This window comes from Crocuta crocuta, unplaced genomic scaffold (genome assembly GCF_008692635.1).
Source record: "Crocuta crocuta isolate KB4526 unplaced genomic scaffold, BGI_CrCroc_1.0 scaffold130, whole genome shotgun sequence".
Taxonomy (NCBI): Eukaryota; Metazoa; Chordata; class Mammalia; order Carnivora; family Hyaenidae; genus Crocuta; species Crocuta crocuta.
Window position 1 is genome coordinate 15,227,197 of NW_027527920.1, and position 26,658 is coordinate 15,253,854.

Here is a 26,658-nt window from a genome sequence, read left to right on the forward strand (position 1 = left end):
CAGTTTGTTAATATATATATATATATATACATACATATATATATTTATATATTTATTTTTATATATAATTTATACATAAGATACATAAAAATTATATTAAAATATATAAATTTATATAGTTATTTATGTATATTGATATATATATATATTTTTATTGTTCCAGTGGCTGGGGAGTCTTTCCTTATATGAAGTTGGAATCCTCTTTCTTGTCATTTCTGTCCATTAGCTCTAGGCCCATTCTTGGGACCATATAGAAGAAGCCTCTTTCACATACCTGGCCTTCCAATAAATGGAAGGAGCCTAAGGTCCTCTCTGAGTTCTCTTTCCTGGATGCCTATCACTTCATTTTTGATTCCTGAAACTTAGATTGCTGGTGAGTCTCACCTGGTTGAGCTCTCGGTTGTTGGCATCCCTCTTAAAACACTGGGCCCAGAAATGGACACAGTCCTCCCTTATTTGTGAATCACATTCTAACATAATTCATCCTATACCTTCTGCTCATTGCTTCTATTGCCATCTAGTGGGGCACTCAGGCACAGGATGTACTTGAACTGTTCACATATCTATGCCTGGATTTCCCAGTTTTTATAAAGTATACAAGATCATGTATTAAACTTCTTTGTCTCTGTAACAGCATTTAGCACTTAGCCATCTAGGTGCTATTTCCAGGTACGACATTCGGGGTCTTTGTAAATGAACATGTCACTTCTCAGTCTCAGCACGGTCACCTATTGAAGGGTGATAATGATAATACCAGCCAGCCTTGTTTCATAGGATTGTTTAGTAAAGTGCAAATAGGATAACAACAGGCACTACTTAAACAACAAAGGGCAATGACAAGCGCAGGATGTTATTGCTTTTAGTATAAACTCACAAGGAAAACCTCCATTTAGGGTGAGTAAGTTAAGACAAAGGGACTCGTGAACTTAACTGCTGGCTCACTGATAGGCAATAAAAACAGGGAGAAACATAGCTATGACAGGTATTCAAAATCGCTCCTGTTTCATTCCTACTCATGGGATAAATTTGCAGAAGAGGGGGAGTGGGAAGGCGACAAGAGCTTCATGTTGTTTTGCCTGTTTGTGATTCCTCTCCAAAGATGGGTCCTTTCATAGTTGGTGGGGTTTTAGTGCTTTAGGTAGGAAAGCAACGCTAGAAAGGGGAGAGGGTAATTACTGTCGTTATTATCAGAGCCCATGCGTGGCAGGAGTGGGAGGAAGAATTTCAGTGGAAAAACAAGAAAGATATTTGAAAGGCAGGATTTGTACAAAAGATAGCCTGGTGACCAGTCATTCTCAATCACCCAGGCCAAACATTCGGGCATCGTTTGGTATTCCCTCCTCTTCTCCACGTTTGCCATTCATAGCCAATCTCCCCCAAGTTTTCTGAGTCTTCTGCGGCCCCCGCCAGTGTGCTCACCCCCAGTGTCTCCCCACTCAGTGGCCATGCCAGATGAAGCACGATTTATATGCCATTACTCGGGAAGCGGCAGCACCAACCCTGCTCCTCAGGGCCCTCGGTGCTTTCCCTCATGACCCATCCACTTTCTGCCCGGTGCTCTTCAGCATAAATCTGCATCAGCCAGGCTGCTGTCCGTCACTTTGAGTCCTTGGAGCTCATGACACTCCTTCTCACCCTGCACACCTGCTCATGCTGTACCTTCTGGAAAAACGTCCCTCCTCTGCACTTTCCCCAGCCAAACCCAATCTATTCTTAACACTGAGCTAAAATCCTACTTTCCCTGTGGAGTTTTTCTTTGCCAGCTTAGGCCCTCAGAGGCCTCTTCTGCTTCTTCTACTATGTCTTTACAATGTCATTTCATTATATACCACCTTGCCTTGTGTCACCCCACCGAGACTGTAGCATCCGCCACAACAGCTCGAACAATATCTGATGTAAGGTATTAAATAAAATGTCTAAACATAAGCAGGGGGAAAAACCCCTGGGTAAATGTCTTTTCAAGAGAAACAGTCAGTTTGGGGGTGGGAAGTGGGAGGTGTGATTTCTAAGAAATATCAGTTGGGCTGCTGGCAAGTTCCCAACTGAGCCATGACCCCTCTGACAAGCTGATTACTGGAACCCAGATCAAGTGATTATCACAGACAAACGCTGGGAAGGAGGAGAGAGGATAATAAGGCCACAGATTTAACTGTCTGACCATTCTCAAAACTCTTAGGTGTCTGTTACCTCCTTTACAGTGCAAACCAAGATGTTCCTAACACAGCCCACAGTGTACAATAAACACTCAACAAATATTTCTTTAGTCAGTATATAAAACAGAGACTCAGTAAACATTTGTTTAGTAAGTAGGTTAAAACTGAGCCCTTTCAGAAAAGCAGTCATTAAAAGAGGCTAGGAATTCTGTCGTAAAATGTTTGCAAATGCTTGCAACATGAGGCCAGGGATCACCAGGGAAACTTGTAATTATTACAAGGGATCTGAGATTCTTCATGTGCATCAAACATGGTCCAAAGAAGGAAAAAATAACATGTCTCATATCTATCTTTTGTAGTTCAGTATTTTCAGAATTAATGGATACTGAAAGAAGAGTTGAAAGGGCTTCTTGGGAAATACTGTCATGGACTTTGGAGTTACGGCTGCATGAAACGCTTACTATCTTTACTCATCCATTTAGGGTAGCCTGGATAAAGAAGTACAAACACCAGCTACAACCTACTCTGTATGTTCTTTGTTCCGGGTTCCACGCTAAGCACCTTACCTGTGTGACTTCATCATTATCAACTTACGATCACCCTGGGAGAAAACTACAGTATTATTATCTCCCTTTAATGGAAGATAATTTTTTAATGGAGGAAATTGAGGCTGAGAGAGGCCAAGCAATTTCTCCAACATTACATAACAAAAAACAAAAGAGACAGAACCTGGATTTGATCCCAGGTCTGTCCTAATCAGAGACCTGTGCTCTTAACCATTACACGTTGAGTGGAGTGAAAGGTCATCAGAAGGAACAAATACCTCCGAGTATTCATGGAAATATTCAGGGAGAATGCTGGGGTCCCACAGTGTGGGATCAGGGCACCAGTTTTCCTATCTCTTACTGCAGGTGAAGGGCTCTCCAGGAATGCTGAAGGATTTGGAGATCCACGATAGCAGCCACCTGTTACCGATCTACCCAGTGCAGACAAGTGCATTGTAAACCAGGTCCATCAGTCCAAAGAGGCCGAAGGACTGAGGATGATGCTCATGTGGGGACTCTTCTTATAGTTCGTGGGCTCCTGTGCCAGAGCACGTGGCTTCTCTGGTGATAACAAACATGGTCACTCTGGTTCAGAAAAAACCCCAACACTTGTGCTTTTTCACAAAAGTTTCTAGTGACCCAGCAAAAAATCCTTTTCCAGCTCATTTCCCTTCTTTCTCAGAGATCAATGAGATAGGCTGCTGATTAAGTGCAGGATTTCAGTTTGTGCAAAACCTGTTTCACTGATTAACGCTGGCTTGCTGTCTCGCTCCTGTTGCACAGACAACTTCCACTTTTGGCTGTCTTCTTTCCTCTTGGTGTCTCGCAACTTTGTGGTCATCACAGAAGGTACACTCATGTCCCCGATGCTGACCAAACCTGCCTGGTACTGGAAGTGAGTAGGCCGAGATAATTGTGGGGCAAGGCCTTTATCTGCACTGATGAACAACACCCACAAGCCACATAGATGGCACTGGCCAGCATTTTGGGGACTTATTAGCACTGATATCTATTCTCAACACCAAGATCCAAGAAGTTAAGCCATTCCCCGACTCCCACTTGCCCCTTTAACCAGACCCAAGAAGTAACCCAAGTGACCATTGTAAAATGCCCCAATACTTTCCAAGCTCACCTGGCTAGTATTTATTTATTACCATTCTCTTGAAAACTTTTCTAAAAAGAGAATATCCTCTTTAATCCAGTAATGCCAGTTTGGGGCATGTTTGCTATGTGTCACGTGGGAAGCAACAATGTGAGCTAAGAGTGTGAGTCATGAGTGACTGTTTACCTTGTACGTTGCTGCAGGTCTTCTTGGAAATTTAGGGAAATAATATATTTTAAATGAAAAATATCCTTCAGTAGAGAATTTTTCATTTAATGTAAATGTTCATAAAACAGAAGTCAGTATTAAAACGGTATACCTGTGGCAACATTTGTATTTTAAATAAACTGATTTGTTCTGTGTGTAAATAAATGGATTTGTTTATACACACACATATATGTTACAAATACTCTTTTAGTCCCCATAATAACTCTAGGGAAGAAAAACTCTGCTGTTTTCTTCTAAAGAAACTCTTGGACAAAGACATTAAATAATTTTCCCGAGGCCATACTAGTGAAAAGATCTTTTGGAGCCTAAAATTAACATTTGTGTCCAAAGGTTGTGTTTCTTCACTTACCCTAAACTGCCCTCAACTAAACCTGAGCCAAATAAATAGTCTGTCCAGATTTGTGCTTTACAAGTCTGTCTTTCAAAAAATGTAATTATAGGAAACTAAGGTCCCTAAATCTACAAGTAGCCCTAATTGGGATTTGGCAGTCTCTCAGCCATTCCTTCCTCTCTTCATTTATTCCCCCATATATATATGTACATTTGGCAATGCTAAGTACCACACGTGGTGCCTCATGGTAGCAGGGGTGCAAAAAAAAAGTAATCAGACACAGGTTCTTTAAGAGCTTACAGAGAAGTAGGAGAGGTAAGATGGCTGAGAACTGGTAAGAAAAGTATGGATGAAGTATGATGCTGTTATATAATCTAAGCTTGTTATTTTTTTATGTTTATTTTTGAGAGAGAGAGAGAGAGAGACAAAGCATGAATTGGAGAAGGACAGGAGAGAGGGAGACACAGAATCTGAAGGCGGCTCCAGGCTCTGAGCTGTCAGCGCAGAGTCTGATCCAAGGCTCAGACCCTTGAACTGTGAGATCATGACCTGAGCCAAAGTTGGATGCTCAACTGACTGAGCCACCCAGGCGCCCCACTAAGCTTATTATTAATAAATGGCCTGAGCATTTATGGCTAGGGAAAGTGTACATGGGAACGTGGTTTTATAATTCAGTCTTACTACCTAGGTGGCAGCTATTTTGACATTTAAGTGTCCCCAAATTCTTGAATTATCTGATTAATACCCCAAAGTATTGAATTGCCTGACGTAATACTATTAACTCTGAGATATATTAATATATGCACATAACAGACTGGCCAAATGAGTAACTTGATTAAAATTATATGAGATCAAGATTTCTCTTCTGGTACTGCCCGAAATAAAAATGGTTTTCACGTGATTGCCTCAATCAATTTTGTCAGGTATTAGGATGGAAAAAGAAAAGGACAACAATCTTGCACTCAGGAATTCAGTTTCCAATATTCAGGCCTCTTATAAACAGATGGTATTGAACAGAAGGCAGAGACCCTCACAATCTCTCCACTTGCCCTTTTCTGGTGAGAATAGTTTGTCTTTGTAGAGTATGGGTAAGGACATCTTTAAAGCAGAGTCAGAAACTGGTGGTCCATGACTGAAGAAAGTCTATGAGTGGGACTGACTCAGAGATGCATTTGGCCTACGTGGTGATTTTTTTTTAATTTTAGAAAATGATGCTAGTATCTTACTTTTTTTAATGGTTATTTATTTGTTTTGGGGGGTGAGGAGCAGAGAGAGAGAGGGAGAGAGAGAATCCAAAGCAGGCTCCATGTCCAGCATGGAACCCAATGCAGAGCTCTTGAACTCATGAACATGAGTTCTGAGCTGAAATCAAGAGTCTGAGCTTGACCTACTGAGCTACCCAGGCACTCCAGTTGCCAGTATTTAAAAAGAAAAATTACACATAGAACTTGTGATTTCTGACCATTTTTTTAAAAGCTTGGAAGTCTGATAAAAGTCTACCCCATTCCTACTTGGCCACAGTGTTGACAGTCTGGGTGGCAGATGCCTCCAGCTCATACACTGTCTACTTCCTCCTTAACCCTTCCATGTCCACTTCACCCATATATGTTACCTGGCTCGCCTCAGTACGCTTTGGGGCCACTGACTCCCATCTTCAGTCCTGGGAGGAAAAATCCATTTAATTTTTGGTGCCAGTGACTTCCTGACCCCACAGATATACTGGTGATAACAGCCCTAAGATGAGATGCAGGACAGACTCTCAATTCCTGGAGAGAGAATCTGTGGCTACCTTCAAATAAAGGACTGACTATGGGCAAGACTTTAAGGTAGCAGTGATAGGGAGACCCAAAACACAGTCTCTGTTATTTTTTTTTAAGTTCATTTATTTTGAGAGAGAGAGACTGCATGAGTTGGGGAAGGACAGAGAGAGAGAGAGAAAGAGAGAGAATCCACGCAGGCTCCGCACTGTCAGCACAGAGCCTGATGCCGGGCTTGAACTCATGAACCGTGAGATCATGACCTGAGCCGAAATCAAGGGTCAGGTGCTTAACCGACTTAACCACAAAGGCGCCCCACACAGTCTCCATTCTTGAGAAGGGAGTCACTTTGGGGCTTGGCCAGAGGTCCCCCTCCTTCTATAAACGTTTTGCTTTTTGTAGCTGGAGAGGAAGGAGAACAAAAGCCAATCTGGCAATATTGCCTTGCAAACCTTGGCCCTTCAGCCTGTGCTGTAGGTGTGTGTTACCAGAAGCTCCACATCCTGCCTATCATATATCTGTTTAGTTTTTGTGACGATATCCACTGGAACATGTCATGATAATAGAAACAACAACAACTAAAATTTAATTGAGTGCTTTTTATGAGCGAGGCACTTTCCAAACATCAGCCCATTGGGCCTCACAACAACCCTATGAGTCAAGTCCTCTTACTTGTTCCATTTTGCAAACAAGGGAGTGAAGTTTAGAGAGGTTACGAGAATTTCTCATATTCACAGAGACAGGGCCCAGGTTTGACTACACATAATTGTGACCATTGGCTAGGTGAATGAGCAAACATTAATAGCACGTGTACCACACAGTCACGTATATTAGTTCCATTATTCCTCCCAACATTTAATCTGCATTTAAAAAGTGGAAGGTTGGGACCCCTGGGTGGCTCAGTCAGTTAAGCATCTGACTTCGGCTCAGGTCATGATGCCTCGTTCGTGGGTTCGAGCCCTGCGTCAGGCTCTGTGCTGACAGCCCAGAGCCTGGAGCCTGCTTCAGATTGTGTCTCCCTCTCTGACCCTCCCCGGCTTGTGCTCTGTCTCTCTCTCTCTCAAAAATAAACAAATGTTAAAAACAACTTTAAAAAATAAAATAAAAAGTGGAAGGCTGGAGAGAGACAAACCAAGAAATAGACTCTTAACTGTAGAGAACAAACCAATGATTGGGGTCGGGGGAATGGGTGAAATAGGTGATGGGGATTAGGGAGGGCACTTGATGTGTTGACCACTGGGTTGTGTTGACTCACTATATTGTACACCTGAAACTAACATTACACTGTATACCAACTGACTGGAATTAAGATAAAAACTTAAAAAAAAGTGGAAGACTGGACAGCCTGACAGAATTCATACAGCTAATAAGTTGTAGAATCGGAGTCTGAAACCAGGTCTTCTGATCCCTAGCTCTGTGTCCCTTCTGTGCCACCTGCTGCTGTTTTGGTGGATCTGTTTGTTCCCTTTATTAGGACAGAATGCATGTTTAGGCACAGCTTTCCAGTCAGTTAGTTTTCCAACTGGAAAGTCAAATATTCTCAGTCATAACAAAAATAGTCACAAAAAAGCCCATGACTGAAACCTGGACATGCTGGTTAAAAATAAAGTATTTGGTGATGCGTAGCCTGAGAGAATATCAGGATAAGATCAATCACCCCTGAAGAACCAGCTGTACTTGAAAAGAGATGATGTTAGGGCCAGCTCATGAAGACAGAGGAATCTGAAATTTGAGAACCAGGTGAATGGGCAGATGGCCAACCTCAGTGCTCTCTGAGTAGCAAATAGGACCAAGAACAAACTTGGGCCTCAGAAATATAAGGTGATTAAACATCATTCTTTCTCATAGGCTGAAAAGAACAATGCTCTCCTTTTCTGACCTACATTAGGAGTTGATGTCCCTCAACTCATCCAAAATAATCCTAGCTTGGACAAGAACTTGATCATGATCTCTGGGTTAGAATTAAGAAGTAATTAAACATCTATTTAGTAAAGTATGAGTGTTCATATTAGGATAACTGGGTTTGATTATGCTGGACATAGATGGAGGGTTGCTAAGGACAGGTCTCTCCTCCCTTCCCCACCCCCCTTATTTTGGTAAATATTTATTTATTTTTGAGAGAGACAGAGAAAGCATGTGAGCAGGGAGGGACAGAGAGAGACAGACAGTCAGAGGATCCAGTTCAGGCTCTGCACTGACAGCAGAGAGCCTGATGTGGGGCTCGAACCCACAAACCGTCAGATCATGACATGAGCCCAAGTTGGATGCTTAACCAACAGAGCCACCCAGGTACCCCAAGGACAGCTCTCCTTTATTCAGAGTGGCCTAACAATGTTAATCTGGAAGATACCTGAAGACAGGAATTCTGAGGCTAACTTGTTTCTTAGATTCATTCCAGGCCTGCAATTCCCAAAGTATGTTCCACAGACCATCAGTTCCACGAAATGCTCCTAAAATAAAAAGGGATCTGTGCAGGGCCCATGCTAATCTTCTCTGTATTATTCCAGTTTTTCTCCAAAGAGAACACATAGATGGCCAACAGACACGTGAAAACATGTTCAACATCACTCATCATCAAGGAAATGCAAATCAAAACTACCATGAGCTATCACCTCACACCTGCCAGATGGCTAAAATAAGAAACAAGAAACAACATGTGTTGGTGAGAATGTGGAGAAAAAGGAACCCTTGTGCACTATTGGTGGGAATGCAAGCGAGTGCAGCCACTGTGGAAAACAGTATGGATGTTCCTCAAAAAATAAAAATAGAGTTACCATATAATACAGTAATCACACTACTGGGTATTTACTCAAAGAATATGAAAACACTAATCCAAAAAAATATATGCACCTTTATATTTATTGCATCATTATTTACAATAGTCAAATTATGGAAGCACCCCAGTGTTCAATGATACATGAATGGATAAAGAAAAAGATGTGGTATATATATATATATATATATATATACACAATGGAATATTATTTTGCCGTAAAAAGGAATGAAATCTTGCCATTTGCAGGGTCATGGATGGATCTAAAAGATATCATGCTAAGCAAAATAAGTCAGTCAGAGAAAGACAAATACCATATGATCTCACTCATGTGTGGAATTTAAGAAGGGATTTGTTGGGGTCCCTGGGTGGCTCAGTTGGTTAAGCGTCTGACTGTTGATTTCAACTCAGGTCATGATCTCACGGTTTATGAAATCGGGCTGGGTCGGGCTCTGTGCTGATAGAGAGGAGCCTGCTTGAGATTCTCTCTCTCTCCCTCTCTCTTTGCCCCCCCTTAAAATAAATAAACATTAAGAAATAAAAGTAAAAAATGAATTTGTGGTCAAGTAAGTCCAGAGACAACTATATATTCTATTCCCTTCTTAGAGTTTATAGTAAATATTAAAAGCTCTGATAAGTCCTGTAGTTGAAGAAACTGCTTAATTTGGTTTAACCCAGTGTTTTCCAAACATATTTGGGATGGAAAGCATGTTTTATTTAACTTAATTCTTATTTGCATTTCATGGAACTAGTGTTCTTCAGAACAGATTATGAGCAACTTCCTAAAACACTTGGAATGGAGAAAATCTGCTGAATCAGCTCTTTTAAGTGGGGCAGGGGATTGAGGAAAATATACACAAATATGTAAAAAATTTTTCAAATACAAAAGGTATATAATAAAATATAAGAAATCTGTCTCTTGGGGTGTGTGGGTGGTTCAGTCAGTTAAGCATCTGACTTTGGCTCAGGCCATGATCTCGCCTGCATCAGGCTCTCAGCTATCAGAGCAGACCTTGCTTCAGAACCTCTGTCCCCTTCTCACTCTGCCTCTCCCCTGTGCACAAGCATTCTCTCTCAAATACATACACTTAAAAAAAAAGAAATTTGTCTCTTTCCCCTCCCAGATTTTATATTTTATTCTTTATAGTAAATAATATCAATACTTCCTGCTATATTCTGTAAAAATGTATGTGTCTGTGTGTGTGTGTCTGTATGTGTGTGTGTTTATTCTGTAAACATGTGTGTGTGTTTATACAAATAGGAGTATTTTATACATACCATTTTCTGCTGACTTTTCAATTTGTTAGCTTAATGAATCTTTTCATAACAGCATAAAAATTGGCCTCATTATCTGTAATTCCTACACAGGAGTTCATTGTAAGGATGCACCCCAATTTCTTTAATCACTTATTTGTTGACAGAGGCATAGGTTTATCAGGAGGTTTCCTTCTTAGAAAATCTAAACTTTGAAACAGAGACTAAGGCATGTGGGCTGATTCTAGGCTGGGAGAGAGATGAAGTCCTCAGGTCATTTTTGGTCTTGGCTGGTCATGCCAGGACTGTATGTCTTCGCATGACCAGCCAACCTGTCATGATGGAGGAGGGGGACACATTTTGCTGACATATTTTCCCTTAAAATAGTTGCTTTGCTTTGTGGGTTCAGTGGGCTCAGCAATCCTACCTCAGGCATGAAATAAGGTGCCCACTACAAGTATGGAGTAGACTTTGTTGCTGGGCTGTTTTACCATTTTGATCAGTTTTATCAGCTACCTCACTTTTATGAGGCTTCTCTTCCTCCCAGTCCGTCACTTTATGCTGTATCTTCATCACAAGGCTGATGAGTAAAGAGGATACAACGTCTGCTGTCATTTCCATGTTCTCCTTTCTTGTCAAGTAATGGAAACATGTTGCAATGGGCTTTGTCACTAAGGAAAAAAAACAACCAAACCCACTCTGGAAAGTAGAAAACAAAAACACTTCCTCTTTGAAAGTCAATGAAAGTAGCAAGTTTTCTGAGTCGAAATTCAAACTCAGGGATCAAAAACAAGAGTTCTGTCTGGCAGAATTGTTTGGCTTTAGGAATCTGTAGCCTTTAGATCAATGACCCAGAACAGGCTTTTCTCCCCAGGTCCTTTGGAACTCTAAAATTTTCCAGGCTAGTCTGGCCCTTCATGCTCACTGTTGACAAGGGGAAGTCTATAGGAAAGTTCTCCTCCAGCTGATCCTGACTCAGGCTGTAAAGACTAGCAGAGAATCAGCTTTATTTGGAGAAAGCATGGGATTTCCTAATTAGTCATTCATGGTCACACATCCCATGTGGGGGAAAGGGAGCAGAGAGCCATTTTTTAAATGTATGTTTATTTATTTTTGAGAGAGACAAAAAGAGAGACAGAGAGAGAGAGAGACAGAGAGAGAGAGTGAGGGGTGAAAATAGAGAGAAAGGGAGACACAGAATCCAAAGCAGGCTCTGCACTGTCAGTGCAGAACCTGATGTGGGGCTTGAACCCACAAAACTGTGAGATCATGACCTCAGCGGAAACCAAGAGTCAGACACTTAACAGGCTAAGGACTGAGCCACCCAGATGCCCTGCAGAGTGCCACTTTTTTGGGGAAGAGTGGTCTTCAACAGGGCGTGCACATTCATCAGTCTTCCTTTCCTTGTTTTCCACTTTACAACAATCATTTCCTGTTGGTGATATACCTGGGCAAGGCCCAGAAACAAATGTGACCCTGCTGTGGAAGAAGAATGCCACAACGCAGGCCATATAGAATTCCTACAGAGAAAAGCAAACCCTCCTGAAGAGTTTCCAGTACAAAGTTACAAAACATAAAGGGAATGATCTTTTTTGAATGAGAGTGAGGAAAATAAACAGGATTATTAGCTCCCCCAAAACTTGAGATGAACAGAACAGTCATAAAATATCATCAGTACATTAGGCTTTAACGAGTTAAAGAGATAAAAGAAATAAACACATAAGAAGAGAAAAGAAAAGCAATTTTTGAAAAGAACCAAATAAAACTTCTAGAAATGAAAACATATTAATGAAACTAAAGACTTAATGAATATATTAAAAGACTAGATACAACAGAGTGGGGAATTCATAAAGTGGAAAATAGATTTGAGACAACTACATAAAATTCATCATGGAGAGATGAAGAGATACAAATATGAGAGAAGGGTCGAGACATAAACAAAAAAAATGTGAGGGTCAGGCATATATGTACATTTAATAGGAGTTTCAAAAGAAGAAAGTAGAGAGGCTGGAGGAGAGGCAAGGTGATCAAACTGAGAATTTTCTAGAATTCATAAAAATTGTGAATCTTTAAATTCTGATAAACAATGAATCCTGAGCATTACGTATAAAATGAAATAATCCCTAGTCATATTGTAGTGAAATTTCAAGGGGAAAAAAGAGAAACTCTTTTTGTTGTTGTTGTTTTATAATTTTTAAAATTTCAATATAGTTGAAACACAATGTTACATTGGTTTTAGGTGTACAACATAATGATTCAATTTCTCTGTATGTTATGCTATGCTCATCCCCAGTGCAGTTACCGTCTGTCACCATACAACACTGTCACAGTACCATTGACTGGATTCCCTATGCTATGACTTTTATTCCTGTGATTTACTCCATAACCAGAAACCTGTATCTCCCACTCCCCTTCACCCATTTTGCCCAGTCCTCTATTCTCCTCCCCTCTGGCAACCACCAATTTGTTCTCTGTATTTATAGGCTTGATTCTGCTTTTTGTTTATTCATTTGTTATGTTTTTTTTAGGTACCACATCTGAGTGAAATCACATGGTATGGTGTCTTTCTCCGTCTGGCTTATTTCTCTTAGCATAATATCCTCTATCTAGATCTGTCTATATTGTCACAAAAGGCAAGATCTCCCCCCTTTTTATGGCTGTGTAATATTTCTGTGTGTGTGTGTGTGTGTGTATGTGTATGTGTGTGTGTGTGTGTGTGTGTGTACCACATAAAAACAGAAACTCTTAATAGAAACCAGAGGAATTCAGTTAAAGAACAAAAATTAGATGAACAATAGACTTGTCAACAGCAACAAGAGACATAGGGATGATACCTGCAAAATGCAGAGCAAACCCAATCACCAACCTCAAGTTCATCAGCTAATCACTGAACCCCAAGAGTGAAATAAAGAAAAATTCAGGCAAACAAAGATGGAGAAAGTTTGTTCCTCACACACCCTTTCTGAAAAATTTCCTAAAGAAAGGTTTTTTAATTGTACAAAGAAGAAATTGCTCCCAAAAGTAGTGCATATATGTATGTGTAATTAGCAAATAAACTGATAAGTGGTAGTAAATTTAAATAAGTAATCACCTTAAAAATTCCAATATTAAAAATATTGAAGGTAGAATTTAAATATCAGACAATAATGATGTGTAAGATGTAGTGGTTGATTACAATCAGGATTTTAAAAAGTTTTTGTGTGGTTCAGAAGGAAAGAAGTTGATTCTCTTTAAACTTTCTTAACTCTAGAATACATTTTTTAAAGATGTAAAGGTAAATAATTAAAACTTCTTAGAACAAGCACAGGAGAAAAGGGAGAAATAAAGAAAGCTGATCAACTTGATGGAAAAATATAAGAAAGTTCACTTAAAAAGGGAGGCGGGGCGCCTGGGTGGCTCACTCAGGAAAGGGTCAGACTCTTGATTTCAGCTCAGGTCATGATCTCAAGGTTGGATCTTGAGATTGAGCCCCTGCTTGGGATTCTCTCTCTTCCTCTCTCTGCCTCACCCCACTCATGCTTTCTCCTTTCTCTTTCTTTCAAAATAGAAGAACTTTAAAAAAGAAGTTCAAAGCAGAAATTACGGAGTGAAAAAAAAAAAAAACACGAAAATTGGAGAGAGTATCATCACAAGTACAGTAGATATTAAAGGCCATATGCAAATACTTTGAAAAATTATTTCAGAATTATTGCTTTCACTGTATTGATTTTGAAAATATTAGTAATTTTGAAAAACTATGTTTGAAAACACAAAAGAAGTACAGTTTCCTAGAAAAAATATAAATTGCTAAAATATAAAAATGTAATTAAGAATGGAAAATCTAGAGACACTTGGGTGGCTCAGTCGGCTGAGTGTCTGACTTTGGCTCAGGTCATGATCTAGAGTTCTGTGGGTTCAAGCCCCACATTGGGCCCTGTGCAGAATGCTCGGAACCTGTGCTTCATATTATGTGTCTCTTTCTCTCTCTGCCCCTCCCCCACTTGTACTCATGCTCTCTCTCTCTGTGTCTCTCTGTCTCTCCCTCTCTCTCAAAATAATAAATAAACATTAAAAATTTTTATAAAAAGAATGGAAAATCTAAATTACACAATTAGATATAAGTTTTAGAGAAATCTTCTTGTACACCTCTCTCTCTCTCTTCCCCTCTCCCTCTCCCTCTCTTTTTTTTCCTGAATATGCTAAGTAATCTTCAAGGAATAGGTAATCCTTACTTTATACAAAGTATTTCAGAAAATATAAAAAGAGGGAAAGAACTTCATTTCATGATGCTAATATAATACTGGTGATTAAAGTAGGCAAAGGGCAATATGATACAAATAACTTATAGTCCAAATCCTTAATAAAACATTGCAAATACTGCATAATTAGGTGGAAATTCATCTCAGAAATGTAAGGATGATTTAATGCTAAAAATATTTGTTAATGTAATTTTCTTCATCAACAGATAAAAGAGTATCACCTATGCTTATCTCAATAAATATAGAAGAGATATTTTTTAAAAATTCATTAAACATCCCTAAAGAAACTTTTAGTAAATGAGGAGTAGCTAGGAATTTCCTTACCCAAATCAAGAATGTCTACCCAAAGCCTACAAGAACTATCACACTTAATGGTAAAACATGAGAAGTAGATTCTTTTAAGTTGGGAATAAAGTAACAATGCTACAATTATAGCTTCTAATAACCTTGTACTAAGAAGGTTTTAACCATGGTAATAAGAAGAAATTAAATATTTAAGGTCTAGAAAGAAAGAAAATATAAGTTCTCGTATTCTCAGAAAAAAAAATTGTACTAGCACAATCCAATAGAACACTTCACACTGGGGGACAAGTTCCATATCCATGTTGTCCCGTGTACCCAGAAGTCTCTTAAACACCTAAACTAGGCCTAGCAAGACTGAAGAAAATAATTTAATTTAATTTTAATTTAAGTAGCCATACATGGCTAATGGCTATCATATTTGACAGTCCTGAACTATACAAAATATCCAAGATAACCTATAATACTTGCATTAATAAGAGTTACTGAGTTTGCTGAATACAAGATCAATACACAGAAATCAATGCTGCTCCTAAAACCTAGTAATAACCAATTAGAAAAGATAATTTGTTTTATAAAACATTATTTTTAAGTGTACCATTGACAATAGTAGTAACAACCACAAGGTACCTAGAATATATCAAAAAAAGATGCATATGGCTAATATCAAGTAACTTATAAAACTTAAAATAAATGTAAAAAGCAGACCTATGAATGAAGAGCTATGTCATGTTCATGGATGGAAGTTTCAATATTTTAAAGATGTAAGTTCTTTCCAGAATAATATATAAATTTATTGCAATTCCAGTCAAAATCTCTACAGAGTATTTATAGAACTTGATAAACTGATCCTAAAATTCACGTGGCAGAATAAAGGGTTAAAAATAGCCAAGAAGGTATTGAAAAAATAAGGGAAAAAAACTGAGATAACAAAAATAATTTAGAAAGTAATTATAACCTGCACCCCAATGTTTATAGCAGCACTATCAACAATAGCCAAATCACGGAAAGAGCCCAAATGTCCATCGACTGATGAATGGATAAAGAAGATGTGGTGTGTATATATATAATATATATGTGGTGTATATATATCACATATATTTTATATATTGTTATATAACATATATATGTATATGTATATGTATATGTATATGTATAATGGAATACTATTCAGTCATCAAAAAGAGTGAAATCTCGCCGTTTGCAAAGATGTGGATGGAACTAGAGTGTGTTATGCTAAGTGAAATAAGTCAGTCAGAGAAAGACAAATACCATATGATTTCACTCATGCAGAATTTAAGAAACAAAACAGATGAACATAAGGGAAAGGGAGGAAAAATAAAATAAGATTAAAACAGAGAGGGAGGCAAATCATAAGAGACTCTTAACTATAATGAACAAAGTGAGGGTTGCTGGAGGGGAGGTGGGAGGGGGGTTGGGCTAAATGAATGCTGGGCATTAAGGAGGGCACTTGTTGTGAAAAGCCCTGGGTGTTACATGTAAGTGATGAATCACTGGGTTCTACTCCTGAAACCAATACTGCACTATTGGTTAACTAACGTAAATTTAAATAAAAACTTGGAAGAAAAAAAAGAAAAGAATTATAACAAAAATATATGGCTTTGGTGCTGGTTTGGACAGAGAAATTACTAGAACTAAAAAAAGTTTAGACATAAAACCACCTTTTTAAAAAAATTTTTTAAATTTATTTATTTCTGAAAGAGAGAGACAGCGTGAGCAGAGGAGAGTTAGAGAGAGAGGGAGACACAGTATCCGAAGCAGGCTCCAGGCTCTGAACTAGCTGTCAGCACAGAGCCTGATGCGGGGCTCGAACCCACGAACCATGAGATCATGACCTGAGCCGAAGTCGGACGCTTAACCGACTGAGCCACCTAGGTGCCCCTAGACATACAACCACCTTTATAAACAAATTGATATATGATCTCTATCTAACTGGAATAGGATGTCATCACAATCAATAGAAGTAGAACAGACTGGTCAGATACGTTACTGAAACAATTGGCTATCCTACCAGATAAAGAGCACCTATTCTACATCATACACCAAAATAACTTCTAATGGTTTAAAGGCTTAAATATGAAAAATAAGACATTAAGCTATAATAAGAAAACACAAAATATCGATATCCTATTATAATCAGTAAGAAAAAGTTTAAAAATGCAGAGGATATAATAAGCAGGCAATTTACAGAAGAGGCAATCTAAAGGTTCAGTAAACATGAAAAAGATGGTTGATTGCACTAGGAATTCATTAAAACTACTAATGAAATTCTATTTCTTTTCTTTAAGTTTATTTATTTATTGAGAGAGAGAGAGAGAGAGAGAGAGAGAGAACACGCATGAAGGAGTGGCACAGAGAGAGGGAGAAAGAATCCCAAGCAGGCTCCGCACCATCAGCACAGAGCCTGACTTAGGGCTCGAATTCAGAAACCGTAAGCCAAAATCAACAGTCAGACCCTTAACCAACTGAGCCACCCAGGCACCACGGTTTCTTATATGTCAAATGGGCAAAAATCTAAAAGTTGGATAATATCAAGGGTCGATGAGCACATGGAAAATAGGAACTCATAAGCTGCTGATGGTACTATAAATTTAAAACCTGTCTGAAGAGGAATTTTATAATATGTGTGAAGTTGAAGATTCACATGCCCTAGGGTCACCAAACCTACCTCTGAGTACATTCTCAAAAGAACTGTGTGACACATGCAAGGATGTGTGCAAAGATGTTCACTGCAGCAGTGTTGGTAATGTATTGCAAACCACATAACAGTTCAAGAGGGGAATGGATACATAAACCTACCATACCACAAAAATAAAATGAACTGCCCACATCTACATGTCCCCAAATAGGTAAATCTCAGAGTGTATTTGGGAGGAAATTTTCAAATCATAGAAGGTATACAAACAATGAAGCCATGTATGTACATTTTGAAAACATACAGAACAGTAACATATATTGTTTCAGGCAATGGTAGTGGAGGTTCAGAAGCATACATGAGAATGTTAATTTCAGCGTGGTGAAGAGAAACCAGAGATTTGATTCTAATCCTAGCTCTGCCACACATTTGCCTGTGGGCTAATTGCTCGATCATACTAAGCCTTCATTTCCTCATCTGTAAAAGAAGAACAATTCCCTTATCTCATGAGATTCTTCCAGAACTAACAAGTGTCTGGGTATAGTATATGCTCAACAGATGTTTACCCCTTTCACTATCTTTTGTCTTCACTTCCTCACCATGCTGGAAGGCAGAGAACCTTCTGCATCAGCCTTCTCACACCCGCTAAAGGTAACAGACAAGAGCCCATGTAGAACCTTCCAAGCTTAGTTCTTCCACACTTTCATATTTAGAACCTGGGACTTTCTTCAAGTGACAGAACACCCCAGTTCAGAAGTACAAATCCATGAGAGGCTGAGAACTAAGCTAAAATCATAAGTAAACAATAAGAATCAGGTGGGATTGACTGTGGTGGAAAAATCTTTGACAGAATTCTGTGAGTGTGTGGGTCTGTGTTTCCTCGTCTGAAAGACACAGAGGTCGGACAACAGAGAACACTTCATTCCGAAGCCAGCGTGTGGGAGCCTGAGGATAGCAGATTCCCCCATTGCTCCGGCAGACATGGCATTTGGGGCCAGAATCAGTCAGGCACTGCTGACAGCAGAGACTTCTGCCTATCATCTGTTGAAAGACTGACAGCTCTAGCTCGGTGGGACCCTCATGGATAGCCAGGGTTGGGGCGGGGCAGGTCTTTGCAAAGCCATAAGCCAGACCAAGCAGAGAGGAAACAGAGAAAGGGCAGATGACTTTTGAGCAAGAAAGTGAGACAGGAGAGTTATGTTGTCTCTTTATTCCCACTTGCTTGTTGGTGCTTTGCTCTGAGCCACAGGGTGGCCTCAGAGAGAATCCAGAAAACAGAAGCTCTAGACGAAACACAGTGCAATGCATGGTCAATGTGTTCATTAGAGACACAAAGATGTGACTGAACCATCTCAGAACCCTAGTGTTACAAGAGCTTTGAGTGTGCTTGTAGGTACTGAAGTGGTCCGTAAACTCTATGCTAATAGAGCTTCTATAAAATTTATCTGCCGGGATCATGTCTGTTCTACAAAATCATCATTTGATACATTTACTATCAAATGTATTTTAGCCTATAAAATTAGTAAATTTCTCTTGAGCTTTACCATGAAAGGAGTTAATAATCCTCATCAAACAATGGTACCTTAGGAATAACTCAAGCCAAGATATCAAGCCCAGCTCTTGCATTCATGGGCTGGGTGACCTTGGGTGAACCTCTTAATTATGCTATACCTTTTTCTCCCACCTGGCAAAATGGAGTTCATATCTTTCTCTCTCTGTCTCTTTCCCTTTCCCCCTCTCTCTCTCCCCCCCTTCCTCCCAGGAAACATATAACAATAAACAAGAATCTATATGAGATCTGCAACAACATGGACAGATCTAGAGATATAATGCTAAGCAAACTAAGTCAGTCAGAGAAACACAAACACCACATGATTTGTCTCATATGTGGAATTTAAGAAACAAAATAAGCAAAGACAAAAAGAGACAAACCAAAAACACACTCTTAACTCTAGAGAACAAACTGGTAACCAGAGGGGAGGTGGGTTGGGGACGGGTGAAATAGGTAAAGAGGATTAAGAGTGCTGAGTAATGATGAACACTGGGTAATATATAGAATAGTTGAATTGCTATACTGTACTCCTGAAATATAACACTGTATATTAACTATAATGGAACTGTAAAAAACAATCTATATGAAAAGGTACTCTATGTCTCTTGGAGGGAAAACACAGTGGAAAAAAGAGCAAGGTCATGCTTAAGGCAGGGCACCTCGGCTCCACCCAGACTCAAAGGATATATGATTGCATCAATCTGTGCGTCAGCTTCCCCGTCAATAAGAGGGACCAGCAGCATCTATTCATCCCTTTCTCAGAGGTGTCCTACTAGTACCTGGAAATTCTAAATTGGTAGCAGTCCCAAATGTCGTGAATTACGTCCTGCAAAGCTTCTTATTTTAAGAACTGGCTTATTTTAAGAATTTTCCTATTTTACTCTAAATGCTAACCATATATTCTTTTGTTACAAAAGCTCTCCAATATGGAATAGACTCACTCTAAGATCTGAGTACATTTTGTAATAATAATTTTAAAGGCCCAGAATTTCTATAGTTAGCATATCTGAGATCTCTCCAAGAACAGAATGGCAAACTCAGTGACTTTGGCAAGATGGGAAGTTTGGTGATGAAGTCATGGGGAAGGCAGGAGCAGATATGGAAATCACTGTGGAGTTTGACATTTCTCATTACCATCCAGCTCACTTCTTCCCTCCCTCCTGCACTGCCCACTCCCTTATGCCCTCCATATCCTATGTCCCAGGTCTCTGCTCATTCTATTTTTCCTTCAGGGCACAGACTGAGGTTATTACTTTTAGCAGAAGTATTTACATTTTTTCATCCTTAGAGATACCAAAAGGTAGATCTCTAATGTGCGAGCTTGACAGTGAGACAAGAATTTAGAGTCTTTCCCAATACACAAGCAGATGATCACCCACTCATAAATCCTGCTCTGGAAAGGTGCCCTTCCACCACAGAAGGAAATAATAGCTGCTTGCTGGGCTGTTCACCTCAGCATCTTCAATAGGATGAACTCTGTATCAAAGAATCCGGAAACAAGTGAAGACATGAAAGGGTGCATAGAGTAGTGAGGAGTAAACATAGCCACTATAAGACACAACTAGAGATTCTGGGAATTTCAGCCCCCAAAAGACATTTTAATTGAACACACATTTATGGGGCCCCATTTATGAATGTGCAGAGTTCTGTGGCAGATGTTGGGGAAAGGAGCCTGCAAGATGTCCAGAAGGAGACAAAGCAGCTGTTTTCAAGGACTATGAAGACTCCGAAGTAGAAGGGGCAAGGGATGAGAACTGGGAAAGGGAGCCAGCATTTTATGAGTGTTTCCTACCTCAGGAGCTTTCCATGTAGTGGGTACTAATGTGCAGCTTGAAATCCCCAGGCCCAGAGCCATGTGCAGGAGGCTGAGCAATTCCCTTTTCTCTCCCTTCCTCTCATACATGTTGGCCCCTGTGGAGCAGTCTTTTCTGCTTCAGAAAGCTCTGGCCTCATCAGTTGCCCACCAGTTAAACTAAAATGCCCAAAAACAAATGAGAGCTAATTCATGGCTCCAATCTATGGAGATGTTAAAGTGGAAAGAGTCTGATTTACTCTCTTTCAAGGACAGTGTGGAAGGAACTCCAGCAATGGGGGGAAGTGTAAGTTCTAGAATTAGAAAGAATGCCAGTACAGGGCTTTCCGGGTTTGGGCCAGTGACTTCATCTCTTTGAGCCCTCATTGGGCTCAATTGTTTATGAGTGATAATAAAGCCTTGCCAATGCAACTATTGTAGGATTAAACAAATGTATGTAAAGAAGCTAACATATGGAAGGTACTTAATACATACTCCTTTCCTACCTTTGCAGCCCAAGGCTTTGAAACCTCTTCTATATTTTAGGCAAGCCCTCTCCCTGGCACTAGCAAAGGCGAAAAGGTACACATATCCCATGTCTACAGGCCCAAATTAGAGCTACTTCTTTGGCTTATAACCTAGTTATTGCTGTTTTTAGTTGTAGTTTACAAAGAATTTTTCATGGACCTTAATGCTACCGGTGGGTCTTATCAGTCATTTGCGCCATGGTATAAATGAGTTTAAGATGCTTCTTCTAAAGAACAGGTTTTTGAGAGGAAGGGGGGAAATGGCACCAGACTCTCAGGGTCTGGGGGGAAAACCAAATTTAAAGAATATGAGTCCTGCATATTCTCTGCCATCTTTTTTTTATGTTCCCTTTTGCCCATGCCTTATCAACAGGCAAAGCTTTTTCCCATACAAAGCAACACAATATGCACAGTTTCTAATAAAGCAGAAATAATTATTTTGGCTAAGAGTTGAGCAAAGCCACATAGATTAACTGGTTAGAAAAAAATACTGTGTTGTGGAAAAACTTCTGGCGTATATACCCCCAAGCCTTAATAAAAATATGATAATCACAATTATGGATTCCATCAGAGTTTGCTTTAAAAAATAAGTGTACAATGTAGATGGAAATAAATCATTTAGGAAAGTATTGGCTTTGGCCAGAGACACAAAGTTGAATTTTTCAACATATGCTATGAACATATTATGTCTTTAGTTCCCACCTTGAATACGAGGGGAAGACATGCTCCTAGTTGTATGAGTAAATGGCTGACAGCAACTTTTACTTACTCAACTCGGAGGGGATGGGATTAAGAAACAGCTTCTCGTTAAGAAAGGAGGGTTTAAATTTTTTAAAAAGGAGGGTTTTTTTTTAACTTTTTCAGTTGCAAAATGATTGTTGAGTTCACTTCCTCCTCTGTGTTTTCTGCAGACTGCTACAGACAGTAACTGAATTGGCTTTACTTCTCAGTACCACAGGTCACCATAGAGCTGCATTGAGCCTGTGGTGACATCTACTTACTTCTTTGGGACCAAATTGCAAGTAACACGATGAGTTTTTGTCTCCCTGAGAGCACAGAGTAAGATCAGAAGAATTATGGGCTATTATTTTCTCTCTTTTCCTTCAAACACTCACCCTCCCATCCGCATTCCTAACTCCAGTAAGTGAGGGCCATCAAGAAGGAGTGCAAATTGCTGTCCATATGCCTCAAAAATACTTGAATGAATTCAATAAAAAGAGGCTCTCAGAGACAAGAAAACTTAGGACTTTCTCTCAGTTTACACTAGTTTGATTTTTGGAGTTCAATTTGTTTCTTGATCTTGGCTTATTCTCCTAAATTATTACATATTTATATAAAGCCAAGAACTTTATTCTGAGAGATAGCTGACTTGTAAACATTATATTAGCTTCAGGTGTACAATATAATGATTCGATATTTATATGTATTATGAAATGATCAGCAAAATAAATCTGGTTAACATTTATCACAACATAGTTACAATTTTTTTTCTCCTGGTAACAAACTTTAAAGATCTTTCTTCTTAGCAACTTTCAAATCTGCAATACAGTTTTACTAACTGTAGTCACCATGCTGTACATAACCAAGAACTTTTAAATTTATGGACAAGTCACTATAACTTTAAGAAAAATGATATTATTAATACCTGAAGTAGGGAATCTTTGAGTGGATTTAAAAAAATTTTTTAATGTTTATTTATTTTTGAGAGAAGAGAGAACACAAGCAGGAGAGGGGCAGAGAAAGAAGGGAGACACAGAATCCAAAGCAGGCTCCAGGCTCTGAGCAGTCAGCACAGAGCCCAACACAGGGCTCGAACTCACAAACCGTGAGATCATGATCTAAGCTAAAGTCTGATGCTTAACCAAATGAGCCACCCAGGAGCCCCTTGAGTGGATTTTTTTTTAAAGCAAGTTAAAGTCAGTAGTTCTTGCATATGAGAATAAGTGAACATTTAATTTTCTGGCTCCAGCTGAAAATTCAGGATCCAAAGAATGTTATAGCATGCATCANTATACATAAAAATAAGAACCACACACACACACACACACACACACACACACACACACACACACACACACAGGGTTTTTGTAACTGTCTCATTGAAGATCTTTAGAGATCCGTTTAAGGTAAAAAGGGGAAAATGAGGTAAAACCAAAGCTGGATGATTGCAGAATGCATATTTCTACCTAGTGCAATTTCTAACTTGTTAGAAGTCAAGTGATAGACAACACAATCTTTGCCAAGCACTTGTAATACTGAGCTGTTTCTTGCCATTCATATTTATTGACTGCCAATCCTTATTTCAAGTGACTGAGTCACTTCAATATTTGTGGGAAATAAACAAGGTATAAATCAATTAACCAGTGAGAAAAATTACTAATGGCTAACTTAAATCAAAGCCAGTTCAGAGTCTCAGTAAATCTCTGTAGTGAAGAAAGTAGTTCACTCCCCATCTCCTACCCCCATCAACTCTTGTGAATAAATGAAATGAGTAAATAGAAACCCAACCTGTGGCCAGTATGTAGCGAAACAGCCCAGGAAGAGATGAATCTAGCAACAAACTTAAAGAAAAGAAAAGAAAAGGATTCACTACCAGCTAGGTAGAAAGGAAGGCATAATTGGGTCAGAATTCAGGAAACACTTACGATCATTATAAAGGTGCCCAAGAACTCAGAAATTGTTTCTTTAGCTAAGCTGCTCTTCAAGGCCAATCTTTGCTTGAAGCTCTTCCCCTTTTGTCCTTTCCCAGGCTGCATCTTGGGGTTTCTCCAAGGACCACTCTCCACCAGTACCTGCTCCTTCTGGTCCCTACTTCACTCACACATGAAAATGGAAGTTTTGACAACTGCTCACAGATTCCTGGAGATGTCTGGTGAGATTCTCTGACTGTACAGACACTGTCCCAATTAGAACCCGTGACTTAATCCTCTTCTGGTGAAATTGTCATCTCCTGTTCACTGTTGTTTATTTGAATTAGCAAGTTAGAACCTGAAATCCCCCAAACGATCCTTTTTGTGCCTGATAGATTAATCATTACCTTTATTCTCAAGGTAATTTTTTCTCTATTGGTTTTTGTTTTGTTTTGTTTTGTTTTCAAAAGATGAGAGAAGAGATGTTGTGCTGGTTGTGTTGCCAAACCACAGCGATGGGCTCCCGTCCAGAAGAGATTTGCATGTTACACAATTGCAGGCTTCTGTTTTTTTTTTCCCCCTCCTGTTCAGAAGTGGGTGGTTGGGGTGTAGTTTGGGACTGTCATATCAGGTACACATACATCCAGTGTAAACATTCTCTTCTGAAGGAACATTTCATGCACATCAGAGAATATGAAGAAAATACAGATGTGTTGTTCTGCAAGATTAATCCCTCTTGTTTTCTTCCAATATCATTTCAGTGATTTAATGACACCTCCCTCATGGTGGTAAGAACAACTACATCCATTCTAGAGATGGAGAAATTAACATACAGAGAGACCACTGCAAGTTTTACACTGCAAGTCTTTAGGACAGGATGGATCTCTTCCTTGGTTACTGTGGCTGGGTTTCATCTCTGAGGATAGATCGGGATCCAAGAATTAGAAGGATGGAGAAAGCAACTTGTTGACTTTCTTCTGAAGGAGGATTTCAGTTTGAAAATCTAGATTCTCCCCTTCATTTACCATGAAACATTTAAGCAAAATTCACAGAAAGTAAACAATAACAGCTTGAAACTCTATATTGCTTGGAGATCACTGAGCCAGAAAGAGATCAGTTTGAGTATATGCCATCCCAGTTAAACAAGAAAGGGGGTAAATACTCTTAATACGCCTTCTAGGTTATGCCATTTAAGTTTGATAAATTATCATCCTTATAGGCAACAAACTGTTTAGGACTAGCTTTCTGGCATGTCCAATATTTAAGCCTTGCTTTTTAAAGCTAGTTTGTCTGAAGAGACAGAATGCATCCGTTGTTTTTGAATACCAAGGCAGTCCCATGGAATGAGTACCCACTCTTTGTGCTTCCTCCCAACCCTCCCACAGAGAAGTCAGCTCTGTTTCGGGCCTTTCCCTACTTTGCAGAAGGCCTACAGTCATTTCCAACTGAGGAGACAGGCAGGAAGGGAAGGAGGTGAGATCTCGAGAAAACAGCTGTTGACAGTCCACAGACAGAAGGAGATACTTAATCTATAGATGAGGTATAGAGTTTAGACCTAAAGTAATTATAACTTACCTGAGGGCACACCATTGCAGAGCCAGGATAAGAGTGCAGCATTCTGGCTTTCATTCTTGGTTAAGTTATCATGGATACCATTGTTCAGAAGTATTACTTGTGACTACACTATTCCCAAGTCCCAGTGGATGGACCAGAGAAACAGGACTTTATTGCTGTGACTACAATTAATATCACACAAGGGTGTTCTTTGGTCTGTTTATTCACTCATCTAAGAAATATTTATGGCATACCCATTATGTGCCAAGCACTACATTTAGCAAAGCACACAGGGTTCTTGCCTTTTACAGAGTCTAATGAGTCTAATGAAGAAGACAGACATAGGTGAAATAATCATACACACAGAAATATGAAATCACAATTGAGATGTATGCTATAAAGATGTAAGACATACTTCATGAGCAAATAAAAGAGGGGGGGTTCACCTCAGTGGAGATACCTCTGATGGCTTCTCCAAGGAAATCATGTCTGAGCTGAGATCAGAAGAAAGCGTAGGGCTTAACTACATGAAGTGGGGGAAGGAAGTGCATGTTCAGTGGCCTTGCGGAGTGGGGGTGGGAACAGTATGGTGTTCTGGACAACCTACTGGCTGGCTCACAGAGACAGTGAAGGAACGTGGTGCAAAATGAACCTGGAGCCATCGGTGGGAGTCAGACCATACATACTGAGCCCTATAAATCATAGTCAGGGCAAAGCAATGGTAAGCCATGAAGGTGGTTTAGATGAGAATATACCACCACCAAATTTGAGTTTTAAAAAAAATCAACCAGGATATGTGGTGGGAAGGGAATTTTAGGGTGCCTAAAGTGGTCATATGTAGACCCACTGGGGGATATTACAGAATTCTAGCACTGGGTGATGGCTCTGACAGGGAGAGAAGGGGAAGGATTTAAGAGTTCTTTATATATTAAAACTGGAGGAACTTGGTGGTTTGGCTACGGAACGCGAGGAGAGGGACACAACAAAGTTGATTGTTGGGTCCCTGGCTTGCTGGAGAAGGAGGTGCTAGGCACTGGGAGAGGAAACACTAGAAAAGAACAGGACTGCCATGGAAGACCATGACTTCTGTGTGTGCCGATTAAGCCTCAGGGGCTCTCTAGTGCATTAGAGAGAAGACGGTAAGTGAGAAATAATTTGCTTCTGGAGTCAGAGGAAAGATCTGTGTGCTCATAGATGTGATCATTGAAGCCAAGAATAAGGAGAGGTTGCCTCGGGGGAGAATTTGAAGAAAGCCAAGGCTGAGTT

At 39.6% G+C, this 26,658-nt stretch overlaps 1 protein-coding gene across 1 annotated transcript in view; it reads right to left on the reverse strand.

The window, feature by feature from the left end:
* Window positions 1–24,311, reverse strand: part of AQP9 (aquaporin 9) — a 48,714-nt gene extending 24,403 nt beyond the window's left edge. The window contains exon 1 of the mRNA XM_077747934.1: window positions 23,854–24,311. Within this exon, the coding sequence (XP_077604060.1) occupies window positions 23,854–23,964 (111 nt within the window). The 5' untranslated portion in view covers window positions 23,965–24,311. The remainder of the gene's footprint in view (window positions 1–23,853) is intronic.
* Between the last annotated feature and the right edge of the window lie 2,347 nt (window positions 24,312–26,658).